Below are 16,975 nucleotides of genomic sequence, written 5' to 3' on the forward strand. Positions count from 1 at the left end.
AACTTGTCATGCTGAAAGTTTTTCTTTTTAAGATTAGAATATATTTTTAAGAATAAATTATCTAGAACCTTTAATTTTTTAGAAGTTATTATAATTATTCAATCATAATTTAAAAGAATTTTCTTGTAAAAGTTGTCCAATATAACAGCTTTAATCTTTATTATTCGTATATTTAAAATTTAATGATTTTATAAATTTATTTGTTTCCAACATTTGGAGAACAGCCATTAAGTTGATGTAACAAAAATGTTTTCAGAAAATTATAGACTATACCTAGAAATATTTTGCAAACTCCTGAATAGTAATTGTACCTCTCGCATCACTGTCCTTTTGCAGAACAAAGAGCTGGATGCCACGAAGGACAACCTGAAGAACTTCATCGTGCGGTGGGAGACGCATCCGAACAGTCCGTACGTGTTCGACGTGGAGGGCAATGTGATTGCTCCGCTGAGCGAGACGAGCTACCCGCATCCCCGGAGGACCCACGGCCAGGACAGCCTCTCCTCGTCCCGAGGTGAGTACGGATCCCAGCGCCAGCGTGACCGACACGCCCTCATCCACGGCAAATGAGGCGACCGCCTCGCATCTCCAACTGCATCCCGCAACCGGATCGACTTTGTATATTACACGATTAACTTGTCAAACTAATTGTTGTTCTTAACTTGAATGTGGAGCAAGCTGGCTAGCTCCCTCTCTGTCTGTATCTCTCTTCCGTCTCTGTCTGTGTGTTAACCCCTTCTCTTCGGTTAAATCAATCCTACAATTCTATATATTTCCGGACGAGGGAGGACCAGCTTGCCAGCCAGAACTGTTGTTTATGTTTAAGTAACCCTAGCATTAAGCAATGTGCCTGGCATCCTTGTAGCGGATGACCAGCTCTATTAACCACTTTGACACTGTGATAATGACAGCCATTGACAAAAAAACAATTACTGAAAAATATATCCAAAATATAATTCAAACTCCAGCACAATGATACTTCTCTGTAGTTTCTTCGAGACGAGAAACCGAACTCCACCAAACCACAAACTCTTTCAATTCCGCTCTATACCACTCCCAAATCCAAATCCCCCAGAATTACCCCAATCCCCAGTTCAGGTTCAGATCGACACACATACTCGTATAGCCACAGTTTCTGGTCTGCCAGCCAGGTAAGCCCAACATCCAGCTCCGAAAACCCATCATCCTCAGAGATCGCAGTCAAATTCCAAAGTCAGTCTCATGTTCATTTGTAATTTGTCCATCAGGGAGAATATTAAATTAGAAATTTCTTTAGAATTTGTTTTCTAAGCATCTCTCAAAAAGTATACAACAAATCTTTTCCCAATTAAATTTTTTTCAACTAAAACTTTTTTTTTTATTTATATTTTCGATCACATTTTTTATCAACTAGAAATGGATATTAGGATAGTAATTTTTAGGAATTCAGAAATGAAGCAAAAAAGTTCTATAAAAATTGTTATATATATATATATATATTGTTGCTTTCTTTTATTAACTTATAGCCTAATTTATGTAGACAATCACTCATTTACTCTAACCCTATCTGAACATTTTGATGTTTCTAAGAGTCATTTTACACAACTCTCTGAACTCATAAGCATGATATTTCTGTGTGTAAATTACCCATTCATGTACACTAATCCGTCTGTAATTTTTGGCAATAACCCCATAATCTCTTTGTAAACACTTACTAGATCTTCTAGAGAATCCTTTTAAGACTTTGCTTCACTTACAGTTTGTTCGCCGTCGCCCTGCGAATCCATTTCCACTTTGACGGATGACGAACGAGGTGAAGATGAGGATCTGCCGGAGGAGGAGGAATGTCGTAGTGCGGACAACGAGAGTCCCCATTCGGTGGCCACACCCATCAACGAATCCCGGGAGAAACTTTTCCCGACGGTGGCCACCTCCAGTCCGTCCACGCCAACGCCGCAGCACCTGTTCAACGAGAACTTCGACGAGTTCTCCGGCAGTCAATCCACCGCCCAGCAGCAGCGCAGCATGAAGAGTTATCTGCACACCTTCGACCGCAGGAACTCGGATACCACTTACCTCCTGGGTCGTCGCAGTTCCGGAGAGCGAGTGAATCTGGCGGATGAGATACGGAAGCTGTCCGATCACCTGCTTATGCTGGCCGAGATCAACACCAAGCTCGGGGATGCCAACAACAATGGGAGTAGTAGTAGTGCAGCCAAGCCAGATCCTCCTGCTCCGCCAACTGCTGCTCCTGCTCCTGCTCCCTCTGGCAGCACATCTAGTAAAACCTCCGAGGTCAGCCAGGACGGCAATAGATGGACCAGCAAAAGCACCTCCAGCAGCAGCTGGAATCGTCCCACTGCGAAGGGAGGACTCCTCAGCCAGGCCAGCAGCAGTTCCCAGAGCCAGAGCAGCTATGATGATGGGCAGGGCAAGACCAAGATCAGTTCGCTGTCTGTGAGATTACAGCAGTCGATCGAGGAAACCCCCAAGCTAAGCAATGGCAACAGCTCCACTAGCAAATCCCTGGCACAATCTCGCGTGCAAACGGTGAGCAGTTCCAATGCCAGGAGCTTTACCAGCCAGCATGTACAAAAAACCAGCACCACCTCCTCGAAGGTGATCTCCAGCAGCAGCAGCACAAGCACCAGCTCAAGGAACCAAATCTCCTCCAGCGCCAGCAACCAAATCTCCTCTACCGCCAGCAAGCAAATCTCCTCCACCGCCAGCAACCAAATCTCCTCCGGCGGAAGCAATCAAATCTCCTCCGGTGGAAGCAATCAAATCTCCTCCAGCGCCAGCAGCCAAACCTACAACCAAATCTCCAACAGCGCCAGCAGCGAATCAGCCAGCAGTCGACGAGCCAAGTTCCGGATAAACCAGATGAGTAGGGATGTGCCGGTGGGACTGCCGGATACCCACCAGACCGTGAACCTGGAGGAGGCGGCCAACACCACCAAGGATTGCCTGCTGCATCTGCTGGAGAAGTACAACGAGACCCGCAGCCGCAACCCGGTGGGTCGTCACCAGAGCATCAGTGTGGATTGGCATGTCAGCGACAATCTGGAGTACCGCTCCATGAGCTCCATCAATGCTTTCTTCCAGCGGCACAATCACAATGGAGGTGGGAACAATGTCCGCAACATTCAGGCCCAGTTGGAGGAGAAGGCGGCGGGGAAGTAGGCGCACAGCTCCGGAGTCCACTGTATATATCCGATATATATATTTATATGTAGAAAACAGATCAACCAAATGGAACTTATGTAAAACTACAATGCGATTGAAACAAATTAATATTTATGTACTTGATGTAAGCAATAAATTATTAAATAAAAGCCTAAATATGATTGGTTTCTGTTGTTTGGGTTCCCGAATTTATATAAGCCCCCATTGAAACCTAAAAATTAAAAACAAATATTAAATTACTACCAACTAAAAAAATCAAAAACAATTTATTGCGGAAAAAACAAAGATTAACTTATAAAATGTACAAAATTATTTAAATAAACTACGCTTTACATCTACGGCTACAACCAAAGCAATGGTTAGGAATTAGAGTCAATCAATAACAAACAAACATGTAAATGATTAAATGCAGCGATTTTTGGGTTTTTCTTTTCAATTTTTAAAGAGAACATTGGGCGTTGTGTTTTGTGTTTTGTTTATTGAAGTATGAGTTGTGTATGATTTAATTATACATAAAGTATCTATACATATAAATATTAGGAGAATACTTTGGATTTTGTTCTTAGTTAGGCCTTACAAATAGATGCTTTGTATAAATGTTATGAAAAATAGGCTCTGCCTATGTGTATAGTATAGTTATCTAGTATTTGTACATGATAGTTTTAGGCAAAAGTGTTTTCATAATTTGCCAGAGATCATAGCAAATCATAAAATACATTTTTACCACTGGTTAAGAAATGAGAGCTCGACAATTTGTGTGCATTTGGCGGCCATCGAATAAATGGCATCCAAACATGCAGAAATTGACGAAAATAATTCAAAGGCATTCCTCTTTTTTTTTCGTTTGTTTTCCACTGGTCGAATTGGGGACAATGTTAGTGGGTCGAAAAAACAAGGCGGCAATGAACCAAAAACCGGCTCATTGTGGCTCCGTTTTAGCGCCTTCAAAGTGCAAAACAAAATTCAATTCTGCTCTGCCCTGAGTTTCAGTTTGGGTTAACTTAGAGGGCAGAGAAGGGATGAGTTTTGTTCTCTCCCGGCAAATTTCTAATGCAAAAGTTGCCGGAGAAATTTGCTAGGATTTTACAAAGTTATGTAAAGTTAGTATTCCATCGTTATAAAGGTTAAATTTCGTTTGGCTTCAAGATAGTTAAGACTAATTCCATTTAGCTTGCGGTCTCTCTCTCTTCTAGTTCAATAGTTGGTTGTTGTTAAGAACTAATCACTTAGTTTATGGCATTTCTCACTAGAGAAATCTAAAAAGTTTCATGTAGCTCGAGCTTACTGGCTGGCTTACAACTAATTACTGGTTACGAGTAGTTGAAGACTAACGATTAATATTCGCAACTGTCGCCCTTGCACTGCATAAAAGGTTCGTAATAAAAAATTAGGAAATACTACACAATCGCAGTGGCTTATAAAAAAATCATATAAAATTACAAATTGCAATTCAGTGGGTTGGCCAGCGAATCTGAAGTTTTAGTTGTGGCGCGGGCGCTTCAGCATCGCCCCGAAATGCGTCCCCAAAGCGAATCCTCCGCTGGAACTGGCGGATGAACTGGGTGAGCTGGTGCGCAGACGCTTTGCGGGCGATAGTTTCTTGGGGGCCTGAGCCAAACGCTTGCGCTCCTTCATGAATTCTGCAAACAGAAGAGAAAATGGGAGTTATTATTACATGTTTCGTGTGATCGCCAAATCAAAGTCAGCTGCTGCACTTCCGGTTATCCTCGTTCCCATGTCATTGATCCCTAAACAGCAGGCGCCGCCTGTTTTTGCACATTTTGATTTCGGTTTCGGGTAGATTTTCAGATTGTGGCACGTGGCCGGCATCAGTTCCCTAACAGAGGGTTGCAGATCCACACAGGGGTAGCAAATAAATGCCAGACGGCAGCCAGACACAGTCGGTCTTTAGCCTGTTTTTCAGGTAGTCCAATGAAAGCAAGAGTGGTGGTGCATAGCTGCATAAATTACGTTCTCTAGCTTACTGGCCAAAGTAGCAAAAAGTACATCAAAAGTACAGTGAGTCAGGGCTTTAAGGGCTTCAGAGGCTTCACAACTGGTCACCCAATGCGGGTGCATTTATAATGCCCCGAACAGACACTTTTTACGATTATAATTACACATGCATGCGAGTGGCATATAAAAAACGCAGAGTACAAAACAATCAAAGGGAGGTTTGATAAGGCCACGGACTCTGGATGGTGGTGCATTGAAAGCCGATCCCCAGACCCCTCTCTCGTTTTCTGTAATGAGGTCAGGCCATAGACAAAGCGGAGTCACAGCTGTTGGCATTTATAGATGCAGCCATCCAGCCCGCATGCGATCGATCTGGAAACCAACCCCCGCTCAGCCGGGGATCAGATCAGAATCGTTCGGTTTTTGGAGATGAAGAGCTGTAACAGCTGCAGACAGCTTTGGAGTGCCTAACCCTTTCGGACAAAAATAAATCTCCCACAAAGCATTGGCTAATTGCTATAATTTGGGTTTAAGTTCCACGAGAAACGCCCACTACTAAAGGGTACCTATTCCCTGGGATGTGAAAATAAACAAAAAATGTTGAGGGAGTGGACTTAAACAATATGTGAAAGCAATCGAACAACCCTATTTGAAACCGAAAAGCCGCTATGTTTGACCATTGAACTTAATTTATATTTTTGTATGCATTGAAATAAAGTTTTGCTGTAAGCTCAAGGAAGAATCAGCAATAAATTACTAATTCATTTTTAGATTAAAAAAAACTTCCTGAATAAATCTTAAAAATGTATTTTAACAGTCAATTCAATACTAGTTTTATATTCTGATTAAAATTCGGCAAAAAAAACTCCATCAACTTTCATCTGGGAACCGAAAATAAACAAAACTAAAACAGTACAAGAACTAAAAGCTATGGGAAACCAATTTGTAACGTCTATCGAAATGCAATCAAGCCTGACCCTGGGAACCGTCAAGCTCCGCTGATCAATGAGTGGTATATAACCAACCCTGGGCGGTACTAACCTGTGATTTTGGGCTGTCGCTTGCGCAGGACTATCGAGGAGGTGCTGGCCAGGTTGGAGGAGGTAAACCGCGTCGTCAGCGACTCGTCCTGTGAGTCGTAGCAGGAGTCGTTGTCCGTGTTGGACTCCATCGAGGAGTTTACCAGGTTGGAGCCGAAGTTTTCGCGCTCGGAGCGCTCGTTGACCAGGACGTCCATGTCGCTGGGGTTGCTGTCGGCGGAGGGACGAACGTGGGCGGCCCTGGTGAGGGTGTACATCTCCGGGGCGAAGCTAGACTCCTGGAAGCTGACGCGCTCCCAGATGAAGGAGGATTTTTCGGTCAAAGGGCAGCCGGCGCGGAAGTCGAATCCCCACTTTTGCGTAGCCAATTCTTGATGGCGCTCCAGTTCGGCATTGAAGGGTCTACAAGTAAAATTAGATTAGTTATGGGTAAATGCAAGGGTTATTCCCGGAACTCACGTTTTGTTGGTTGCACCCTCGGCGGATTTGGAGCTGCCAAAAAGGTCACGCTTGATGCGATTCAGTTGGCGACCGCAGGGCAGATTGCGACTCACCGCCGGACTGCTGCTCATCTTGCAGAACTCGCTGAGCATCGCTGGATTCAGAACTCGGGCACTGACCATGTTGTCTATATTTTTGTTTTTCGTTGCTCTAGTGTTTTTCTGGTCTGTTTTGAGACGCAGTTTTCTTGCCACTTGTTTGCGAATCGCACGCCAAAGCGAACTGTCAAACTTTTGGCGCCAAAACTTTGTTTTCGGGCCCCAAAAGAGAGCCAAAGAGCAGTCTCCACACGAATACAAATCACAGTCTCCACACGTTCGTGTGTGTGAGTGTGTGGGAGAGCGAATGTGCCTGTGTGTGCGTTTATGGGGCAGCCTTTTTTTAAGCTTTTTGCTGCCTTCAAAAGTGAAATTTCACACTGCAATTGTTTATAAATTTATTATAAACAAAGGCCTTGGTTTAATAGCACTTGGTTACGGTTTGCGGTTGGTGGTTTAAGCACACTACACTGCAATTCCACTGACAAAACGATCGTTTGTGACTCTCTTATGAGTTTTAAATTGTATGAACGCCCTGTGGCAGCACTTTTAGTAGTTTGTTTATTTATACAACTTGCAGTCGTTGTAAGAGCGAAGTTTGTTGACTTTTTCGGGTACTTAGCGCACTGCGCACTGGATATATTTAGGATATAGCGCTACCGATCGGGGCGAACCGCTCTCGACGAACTCAGAGAAACGAATAAATGATAAATAAAACACAGAGCAAAAGCAAACGTCAAACAACCACCACTCGGCGTTGCCAGTCTAAAATCCAATGCGGTTCGCGCTCTCTGTGTAGCAACCCTCGATTTCAAAATGATCAGAGAACGAAAGAGATGGAGAAAGAGAGCAGAACGTTTGGGTTTGAATGCGCTTTTTATTCGATGTAATATCGAAAGGGCAATGCACTTCTTTGATATATTAAAAGATACCTTCAAAATATAAAATACTATTAGGCAAATTGAACTTTAGTTAAGAGGAATATGTTGTAGATCATGTTCCAAATATTCTTAAGTTGTTTATTTCAGTTATTCTTTAAAACCAATCATTGAAATACTAAAGTTTCAGCTAAGCAAAATAGTAGTCAAGTTATTATCTATGAATGTCAATTAATGGGTAATGGTATAATATCAACTACTTAAATTGATAATTCGATGATTCGAAAGTTAAACTGAAACATAAAACTTTATTAAGTTCCCTGATAGAGCATATCAAAATAGTCGGCCTAACTCCACCTTTCTCTCTCACTCTGTATCTCCCCGTCTCTCTCTCTATCTCTATCTCCCATCTCTCTCTTTTCCATCCGCGTGTTCGCTGCCTTTTTGTTTGTTGTTGCATCGGTGGAGCTGTACTTTTGGTTGCGATTGCGATGGGAAGATATGTATAAAAATAAAAAAATGTTTTGGCTTCGGTTTGTTTGGCTTCAAACTGGATTTTTAGCTGTCGAAGGGGCGTGGCAGGGGGCAATTTGGGGCACCGATTCTTTTCACTTTCCTTGTGTTGCCAAGGGGAAAATAGCGCTTGCAATGTGGGGCACTGGTCCAGTAGATAAATCCCATGTATACATATGTATTTTAAATTTCCTCATTGAGTTCCCAAAGCAATATGGATATTTCAAATTTCCGTTATGCCTCACTTTTTTAAGTACCAAAGTTTTCTGCTCATTTCATGCTGCATTTTCCAAAAGTTTTTCCCTATTCTTGTGCAAAATCGTAAAAAATTAAATTACACTACCGAAGCAATAAAACGAGATTTATATTGTTTGCACAAATCCAATTAAATAAAAAGGAGAGAAAAGGAACAAAACGTTGGAAGTCAAATTCGTAGTCTAAAGACATCATTTGCTTTGTCCTTTGCACTCAACGAAATAATAGAAAAACCTCTTGGCTTTCCACACAAAAACCCGAGAAAAAAAACACAAGAAAAAACTGAGTGCAATCACCCCAAAAAAGGCAGAGATCGTTTGACGACCGTTCGATTAGGCAGCATCATCCATAATTCTTCTTTCTCCACTCCCATACGATCCGATCCGATCTGATCCCTTGTGGTTCGGTTTTCTGTTTATGGGACACACCCTCCCCTCAAAAAGAAAAGCAACGTGAATTTACACACTTTATAACAAATTTGAGAATTCTACTGGCGTTCGGTTGCAGTCATGCCTGAAAACATAAACAACTCAAGAAGGAGTTTTTCGAAAGGGGGAAGAGTTCGTGATCCCTTTAAGTAATTTCCTCCCGAGCAGGATATCCTGGTTTATATGGGTTGTGTCAACACACGCGGAAAAATGAAACGAAAAAAGGCGTAGAAAAGAGGTGGAAAACGCAGTTCTCAAGTGTCCCCGTTTATAGGGGCAGATCCTTAAAAGGATTGTCCCATGGAACGTGCGGGCATTATATGATAATCAAGGTATTTGGTTGATTGGAGTCTCTAATGCTGGTTGGATTGGATCTTATCGGCTACTCTCCATTATGCACTTATGTAACTATCCCCCCTAAGAAGATAAGACCTAGGTAAACATCATCATCGCTTCCTAGCCAAAGGTCGCGGTTTGTAAAACCTTATCTCGTATCTATTGAAACCTTGACAAAGTCCTGTCCTGTTTGGTCTTGTATAAAATATACGTTACACTCATTTCGAATGCAACGCTTCTTATCTCCTAAAAACCCAGCACACCACCAACTCAGCCCAATTCACCCCAGGAGGAGGCCCAAGATATCCCACTCCATAAGTATCTATATAGTACCATATAGTCGAGAACCTGGTCCGATGTGCCACGTGTTCCGGTGGGGGTGCTAATGTTCAGCGAGCATGACCAACCAGCTAAGTAACGCTCGAAATTGCCGTAAGATATTTTTCAAATATTCTTGGTTCCGTAAGGAAATTACCATAAAAACTGTTCAACTCACGGAACTGTGACCGCAATTTCGAAAATTTTGCTAGGCAGGTGTGCTATACGACTAAAGACATTTCGAGGGTTCAGCCCAACTTGTTGTGGGAGTGTTTCATTTAGGAATAATAACTAATAAAGGGGAGGTAAAATAACCAGTAAGAAATATATCCTTTGGTTAGTTAAACATAAAAGAAACAAGAAACGAATAAGCAGTAATACAAAGACCTAAAATATTCTTACATATTAATCGTTTTTTAATTTCTAGAATATTTTTGGGAAAATGAATGATCTATTCAGTTTAAGATCCAGGCATTAATTACAGCAATATCTCCTACCCTTCTGCTGACCAACAGACACTCCTCTGAGCAGGAAAATCATTTATATATCTCACATCGCAACCTTAATCGCTGTGATCCCAATCAAAACACAAAAACTGGCTAGGCGATCTACTCCAAGTGTTACAATGCATTTCTCCCTGGCAAATGACCAATCATTAATATTACGAAATCTCTGCGCAGGACATTTATAAATGACTTTTACTTATCTTGCATCTTTTGCTCGGACAAATTGCGGTCAGATCGAGGACCTATTGATGGATATCTTTCAAAGTGGAATGCAAATAGTCGGGCAAGTATGCAAATATTTGGACTGGCTACCGTATAGGCTAATCCTTTGCTGATCCTGCGGCTACTGTGCTACTTTCCGTTTAGATCATCAATCAACGAAAGGCACTTGTGCTGACCGCAGAGAAATCTAGCATGACAACTCATTTTATTGAAACAGTCAGACGACTCGGTGGACAAACACCCAAGGAGGTTGTGTGAAAAGGTTTCCTGTTCCTGGTAAACGCGTGGAAAACGTGTTTCCGAAAATACGTTGGCTCAGCATGATGCGAGGAACTCGTTTTATCAGCCAAGAAATTATAAATATTTATGGAAAACCATTTGAGCAGAGCGAACCCAAGGAAAGAAAAACAAACAGAGGCATGGAGTCAAGAAGTTGTCAAGTCGCAATGAATCTCAGGTCGGGAAAGCAGATCAGTCAGAGATGTATCTCCTGGGCCCTCGGTATTTGTATATGCTATCTGCCGCCGAACTACCCCAAAAAAAAAGGAGGAAAACCTCAGTCACTTTTGGATACATATTCGTTATTTGAGGGGACTTCGCTCCCCGACTCAACGACCAAACTCAAATAATAATAAAAACGCATTTATGACTGCATCGGGTGAGAAACGCCATAAAGCAGCGAGGCAATCAGCGTCGGCGATCGGTCAACGTAGAAAATAACCGAAATCCTTTCGAAAATCATCCACAAAAACAGGTTGGAAAAGGGCACAAAGGCACATAGCCCATAAAAGGCAGGTAGATCTCGCGAGCATTTGGGGGTTTTCAATCACAAAACAAATTTATTAAAGGGAAAAGGAACGTGACCCTTTTCTGATTTCGATTATGGGGAACGAGGAGCAACTGAACAAAAAACGAAATTAACCAAAAACAAGAAAGGAAAGCTAACTTCGGGCGGAGCCGAAGTTGATATACCCTTGCAGAATACTCTGTAAATTATATTCTCCAAAATTATTCATATGATGCATTCTTAATACTCATAAAAAATCCGAACTTCCTAACTTTAACAACAACAAAGTTATGGCATTTCCAATCGTTCAGTTATATGGCAGCTATAGGATATAGTCGGCCGATCCTTATGAAATTTGATAGGTCGGATTGATTGGCCAAAAATAAAATCCATAGAAAATCCCAACTTCCTAACTTTACAAACACCAAAGTTATGGCATTTCCGATCAATCAGTTATATGGCAGCTATAGGATATAGTCGGCCGATCCTTATGAAATTTGGTAGGTCGGATTGATTGGCCAAAAATAAAATCCATAGAAAATCCCAACTTCCTAACTTAACAAACACCAAAGTTATGGCATTTCCGATCAATCAGTTATATGGCAGCTATAGGATATAGTCGGCCGATCCTTATGAAATTTGGTAGGTCGGATTGATTGGCCAAATATAAAACCCATAGAAAATCCCAACTTTCTAACTTTACAAACACCAAAGTTATGGCATTTCCGATCAATCAGTTATATGGCAGCTATAGGATATAGTCGGCCGATCCTTATGAAATTTGGTAGGTCGGATTGATTGGCCAAATATAAAACCCATAGAAAATCCCAACTTCCTAACTTTACAAACACGAAAGTTATGGCATTTCCGATCAATCAGTTATATGGCAGCTATAGGATATAGTCGGCCGATCCCGGCCGTTCCGACTTATATACTGCGTGCAAAGGAAAGAAGGGTGTGTGCAAAGTTTCAATCCGATAGCTTTAAAACTGAGAGACTAGTTTGCGTAGAAACAGACAGACGGACAGACGGACAGACGGACAGACGGACAGACGGACAGACGGACAGACGGACAGACGGACAGACGGACAGACGGACATGGCTATATCAACTCAGGAGGTGATCCTGATCAAGAATATATATACTTTATATGGTCGGAGATGTCTCCTTCACTGCGTTGCACACTTTTGACCAAAATTATAATACCCTCTGCAAGGGTATAACGAGAACCCGATTCAAAGTCTAATGAAAAGCGGGCATAGTACAGTTGTGCAGTGGCATTTAACTGATGGAGTCATCCTCATCATCTTCGTCCGATGAAGTTAAAGTATTCCAGAGACCATACTTCCTGTCCTTGTTCTGTCGCCACAGTATGGTTGTTCCATCCATTGCCCCAATGGCACATACCTCGCCGGCCGCACTGAACTTCAAGGAGCAAACCTCGATTCCTTCGACCAGAAAGTAGGACTCCACAATAATGTCCGTGGCATACTTGTACTTGTAGACGCTACCCTTGTTGCTGCCGCATATGTAGATTTCCTTGTTGGGACTCAGCGTGGCCGCAGTCACTTTGTAGTCCATCTTGAGATGCTTTAGTACCTCGAACTGCTTGGAGTCCAGAAAGATCAGACTATTGCCATAGGAGATGGTCACTATCTCCCCGCCCTGGTGGAGCTCCATGGACTTGACATGGTGCGGCAGGACAATCGAGTGGGTCCTGTGGCCACTCAGGCAATCCCACAACTTCACATGGCGATCGTAGGAGGAGGTGAGCACGCAGCGTTCCTCCAAGCAGAAGGTCAGATCCCTCACGCCGCGGTGGTGACCCCGAAAGGACATCAGGGGCGTCTTGTCCAAGCTTTGCAGGTCGAAGAGGTTGATGACGGGCTCCAGACCAAGGCAGCCGGTCACCAGGCGATGGCCCCGCGAATCCAACTCCAAGCAGGCCACTGTCTCCGGATGCCTGAACTTCGACAGATGCCTGCCCAGGATGGCATCCCAGACTCGAGCTGTGCAATCGCCACCGCCGCTGGCCAGCATCTTGCCATCCTCGCTCAAGGACACGCTCCACACTGCCTCTCTGTGCTTTCGCAGTGATCCAATGCCTTTGCCTGTGTCCCCATGTCGCAGCATTACCAATCCATCGAGTCCCGCGGAGGCCATGCAAAAGCCAGATCCAAGGTCCTTGCTGAAGGACAGGTCCACTACTGCGTCCGTGTGACCTTCACAATATATGCAAGTCTCTTGATCCATCATCTTATTTATTATGTGGAATTATTCTGCGTAATTAATAGCCAAAAATAGGTTGTTTATTTGGAGGAATTCCCTGCTAGAAAGACCTCGACTGCAAGAAAGTTTATTTACGGCTTTTCCAAATTTGCTTAGACTTTAGTAACAACAAATTCAAAGGTTGTTATCTTATTTCTAAATAGCACAAAAACTTAGTTAAGGAAAAGCTTCTAGCTTGGCGATTATCCAGGGCATAAAGCTGGATACATTCATGTAGCTGGCTCCTCGACCAGCTCCACACTCAGTGTGCCCGCTGCTAGTCACTCCATATTGGACATTTCCGCTGGTGCCAAAATAATTACGTGACATGACGAGCGGCCCACCTGAGTCACCTCTGCAGGTGTCCACATCGTTTCCATTGGCGCACAAAAACGAACTGTCCTCGCCGTTGGGACACCTATCCGTGTCTATTTCGACCTCCATCAATATGATGGAAGAAATACCATTTTCCGTTAATCCCCAGCCCACAGCCTTATAGGGATTTCCGATGACCGAGGTGTAGGCCTGAAGATCTTCGGTCAAGGGAAGGCAAATGGGTCGAATGTGATCTGAAGTAAAATGTATTTTGAAATGAAAAATCACAAAAAGCGCTAATAAATATATAACCAGTTAACAGCTTGGATTTCTTACCTTTGAAGACCACTATCTGATCAAGTCTCACCAGAGCAATATCATACCCAGGAGTAAAGACATTAAACCCCTCGTGAATAATCCATCTTTCTATCGCGAATTCCTCTACGGGTGGGGCACAAATCCGTTTATAACCAAATGTAATGCAATCAGTTGAGGAATTTAAGTCGAACTCTCCCAGCCGCACTCGTAATCTGTTTAAGAATCTGGGTTAATCTGGGAAGAAATATATTAATCTTACATACTCGCTGGGCTTAGGGCACATTTCATAACAATGCGCAGCAGTCAAAACAAAGCCTTAAATTAAGCAAGAAAATATTAATATTTTGAATTATATATTTTCAACTATATATACGCTGTGAGATAAGAGATCCTCCACATCGGCAAGTCTCCAAATTATTTGGTATATAGATAAACGCCATCCAGGGTTGGGTCATCAAGAAGGATGGCTTGCCACCATAGATCCTTGAGTGAAGTCTTTGGGTGATAGTTGTGTTCGGTAGGACTCCGCAATCCTGTTGCCTCAGTTGCTCGAAAGCCCTTCCTGCGTCAGATGAATTAATTAGGCAGAAGATTGCCCAAGCTAGGGAAAAAGTAGCGAACGATCTGTTCATGATTCCAGCTCAGTTCGAAACAGACTGAAAGCCTTTCAATCGCACTTTTCTTTCTCAAAATTTTCACTGCCTTATCGCCCTATGAAGTCAATGCGATTAGATTCACTGCAAACAATAATTAAGGGGCAAACGCCTAATTATGACAGCAGGTTATTAGTAAACAACAAAAATGAATTATATCTATATTTTTCCACTACATTTCCTAAACACTTTTTTTTGAGAAAGATTCTTAAAGTAATATAATCAATAGGTTTGCTTATAAGCTATCAAGTTTTTAAAAGTTTCTTAAATTTATTTTGACTTTCCCACAAAAATCAAGGTATTTAAATATAACATAAGTCGTATTCCCTTTTTTATAGAGTAAAACATTAATGATATTGTAGAAGTAATAACCGCCATAATCAGCAAAATATTTTATTGAGTTATTGATAATGCATCTAGCCTTCTATAATCAAGTTCATTTAGTTATTAAATGTCGCATGATTCCACGAGATTTAGTTTACCTTATCCTACAAATTCGGGAACTCTGCTAGTTTGGCGAGTATCCACGGCACAAAGGTGGGTACATCCATGTAGTAAGCATTCTGCCCAGCTCCACAGGCATTGCTCCCAGTGCTGACCACTCCAAATTGAACCGTTCGAACGGCGCCAAAATACAAAGCGGACCGGGTGAGCGGACCTCCTGAGTCGCCAGTGCAGGTGTCCACGTATAATCCATCGGCACATAGAAACGAACTGTCCCTGCCGCCGGAGCACTCCTTCGTATTTATATAAACCTCCATGGTACTGTTGGCAAAGTCCTGGTCCTCCATTTTTCCCCAACCCACCGCAAGGTAGGTTTCTCCTATCGAAGAGGTAAACTTCAGGAGATCGTAGTTTAGGGGCAGACAAATAGGTCGAATGTGATCTGGAAAGGTTGTAAAAGTATCACAAAACTTCTTAACAACTCATATACCAACTTTTAATATTATTAATTAAAGATTTCTTACCTTTGAAGATCACTTTCCTACTAAGTCTTAGCAGGGCAACATCATTCCAACCAGAAAACAGGTCGAAGTCCTCGTGAACAGTCCATTTTTCTATAGTATACTCCTCTACGGGAGGGGCACAAATCGGTTGATAATCGTAGGTTGTGCAGTCGGTAGAGGTATTCAAGTCGAGCTCCCCCAGCCGCACTCTTAATCTGGTGAAAAATTAGGGTCAGAAATAAAAGTAGAAGAATTTTTGTCAGTCTTACTTACTCCTCAGTCTTGGGACACAATTTAATGCAATGTGCAGCAGTTAAAACGAAGCCTAGATTTAAAACAAAGAAATAGTAAAGGAATATATAGTATTTATTCACTATACATACGTGCTGAGATAAGAGTTCCTCCACAGCGACACATCTCCAAATTATTTGATACATAGAGAAACGCCATCCAAGGTTGAGACATCAGGGAAGATTTCCCGCCACCAATGATCCTTCGGCGAAGTCTTTGGGTTGGAATTACATCCGTTAGGACTCCGCAATCCTGTTGCTTCAGTTTTTGGTATACCCTGCGCTCCCTAGGGTCTTTAATCCTGGCTTCAGATTCAGGAATATATAGCCAGATGAAAGCCCAAAGCAGGGTGAAAATCGCGAGAGAACAGTTCATGATTCAAGCTCAGATCGAAAGAGACTGAAAACCTTTCGAGTGCAATTTTCCATATGGAGACTGCGTTTTAATAACCCTGCTTATCTCTTTATGGAATCACTGTGAAAGTTCCAAGAAAAATAAATGTGTAATTATGACTTAAACGGCTGATAAGTACAAAACATATATAACATTTATTTTATTATCAGCAATATAGTTAAATTGATAGAAAATCAGTTTCCAAGAACAACTTAGTTTTTTATAAAATACGTTTTTATAAAATACGTTTTATTTTATAAAGTTCGTTCTTCGATTGAAAATGTTTTATCGACATGACAGAAAAACAGCTCCTTAAGCCGAAAATCAAGGCGCCCAATAAAGCTTGCTTTTTGTGCCAGAGGCACCAAGTTTCTCCTCCGTTTTTCCTTTGCCACTTTTAATTTAATAGAAAGCACACAACCCCGAGGGCAAAAGTGGAATCCAGCTTGTGCCGGAGTCCGTATCAGTCATCACTTGTTAATCTCACTTAAACGTTTCAGCGGATATTGTATGGCCCGCATACCCGAACATTTTTCGGCAAGCAGCTGAAGATGGCAAACTACTCGCAACTTTGTCGGCGATGAAGCGCCAGGATATTAGCAAGGTGCAAACGGAGGGGAAAGGACGAGGGCGTAATGTATATTAAATGCACTCGAGGAGATTCAATTCATATTTCAGAACGTTTTGCCTCCATTATGCGGCCGAACAAAGGAGACGCCCTCGCGAGGACGAGGATCCATTTCACCTGTAGGTTGACAACTGTGCATACAGCATACACAAGCGGACTAACACAATGCTGCGGATAAGAAGCATCTACCAACACCTTTTGGCAATCTCTGACTTTGTA

At 42.4% G+C, this 16,975-nt stretch overlaps 5 protein-coding genes across 7 annotated transcripts in view; 1 reads left to right on the forward strand and 4 right to left on the reverse strand.

The window, feature by feature from the left end:
* The window catches only part of LOC108040847 (death-associated protein kinase related), a 28,432-nt gene extending 25,106 nt beyond the window's left edge, over positions 1-3,326 (forward strand). For both annotated transcript variants that reach the window (XM_017118494.2, XM_017118493.2), the window contains exons 9-10: positions 337-514; positions 1,739-3,326. In XM_017118494.2, coding sequence (XP_016973983.1) covers positions 337-514; positions 1,739-3,162 — 1,602 coding nt within the window. In that variant the 3' untranslated portion in view covers positions 3,163-3,326. The remainder of the gene's footprint in view (positions 1-336; positions 515-1,738) is intronic.
* A 297-nt stretch (positions 3,327-3,623) lies between these two features.
* LOC108040848 (cyclin-dependent kinase inhibitor 1) lies at positions 3,624-7,403 on the reverse strand. The gene is made up of 3 exons (XM_017118495.2): positions 6,621-7,403; positions 6,163-6,563; positions 3,624-4,805 (listed from the first exon to the last, which is right to left on the reverse strand). Exons 1-3 carry the CDS (start codon positions 6,782-6,784, stop codon positions 4,645-4,647), a joined length of 726 nt encoding a protein of 241 aa, XP_016973984.1. The 5' UTR covers positions 6,785-7,403; the 3' UTR covers positions 3,624-4,644.
* A 3,564-nt stretch (positions 7,404-10,967) lies between these two features.
* LOC108040795 (serine-threonine kinase receptor-associated protein) lies at positions 10,968-13,205 on the reverse strand. The gene is made up of 2 exons (XM_017118405.2): positions 12,165-13,205; positions 10,968-11,082 (listed from the first exon to the last, which is right to left on the reverse strand). Exon 1 carries the CDS (start codon positions 13,197-13,199, stop codon positions 12,225-12,227), a length of 975 nt encoding a protein of 324 aa, XP_016973894.1. The 5' UTR covers positions 13,200-13,205; the 3' UTR covers positions 10,968-11,082; positions 12,165-12,224.
* Positions 13,206-13,244: 39 nt separating this feature from the next.
* Positions 13,245-14,486, reverse strand: LOC108040797 (serine protease grass-like). The gene is made up of 4 exons (XM_017118406.2): positions 14,218-14,486; positions 14,108-14,159; positions 13,863-14,056; positions 13,245-13,780 (listed from the first exon to the last, which is right to left on the reverse strand). Exons 1-4 carry the CDS (start codon positions 14,474-14,476, stop codon positions 13,389-13,391), a joined length of 897 nt encoding a protein of 298 aa, XP_016973895.1. The 5' UTR covers positions 14,477-14,486; the 3' UTR covers positions 13,245-13,388.
* Positions 14,487-14,851: 365 nt separating this feature from the next.
* LOC108040805 (serine protease grass-like) lies at positions 14,852-16,124 on the reverse strand. Of its 2 annotated transcripts, XM_044461737.1 has the most exons (5): positions 15,828-16,124; positions 15,718-15,769; positions 15,466-15,659; positions 14,980-15,383; positions 14,852-14,921 (listed from the first exon to the last, which is right to left on the reverse strand). In XM_044461737.1, exons 1-4 carry the CDS (start codon positions 16,108-16,110, stop codon positions 14,986-14,988), a joined length of 927 nt encoding a protein of 308 aa, XP_044317672.1. In that variant the 5' UTR covers positions 16,111-16,124; the 3' UTR covers positions 14,852-14,921; positions 14,980-14,985. The 2 variants fall into 2 exon arrangements, with proteins under 2 accessions (XP_044317672.1, XP_016973904.1); XM_017118415.2 differs by having other exon boundaries at positions 14,852-15,383.
* Between the last annotated feature and the right edge of the window lie 851 nt (positions 16,125-16,975).

The sequence above is a fragment of the Drosophila rhopaloa genome, unplaced genomic scaffold (assembly GCF_018152115.1).
Source record: "Drosophila rhopaloa isolate 14029-0021.01 unplaced genomic scaffold, ASM1815211v1 contig_115, whole genome shotgun sequence".
NCBI classification, from domain to species: Eukaryota; Metazoa; Arthropoda; class Insecta; order Diptera; family Drosophilidae; genus Drosophila; species Drosophila rhopaloa.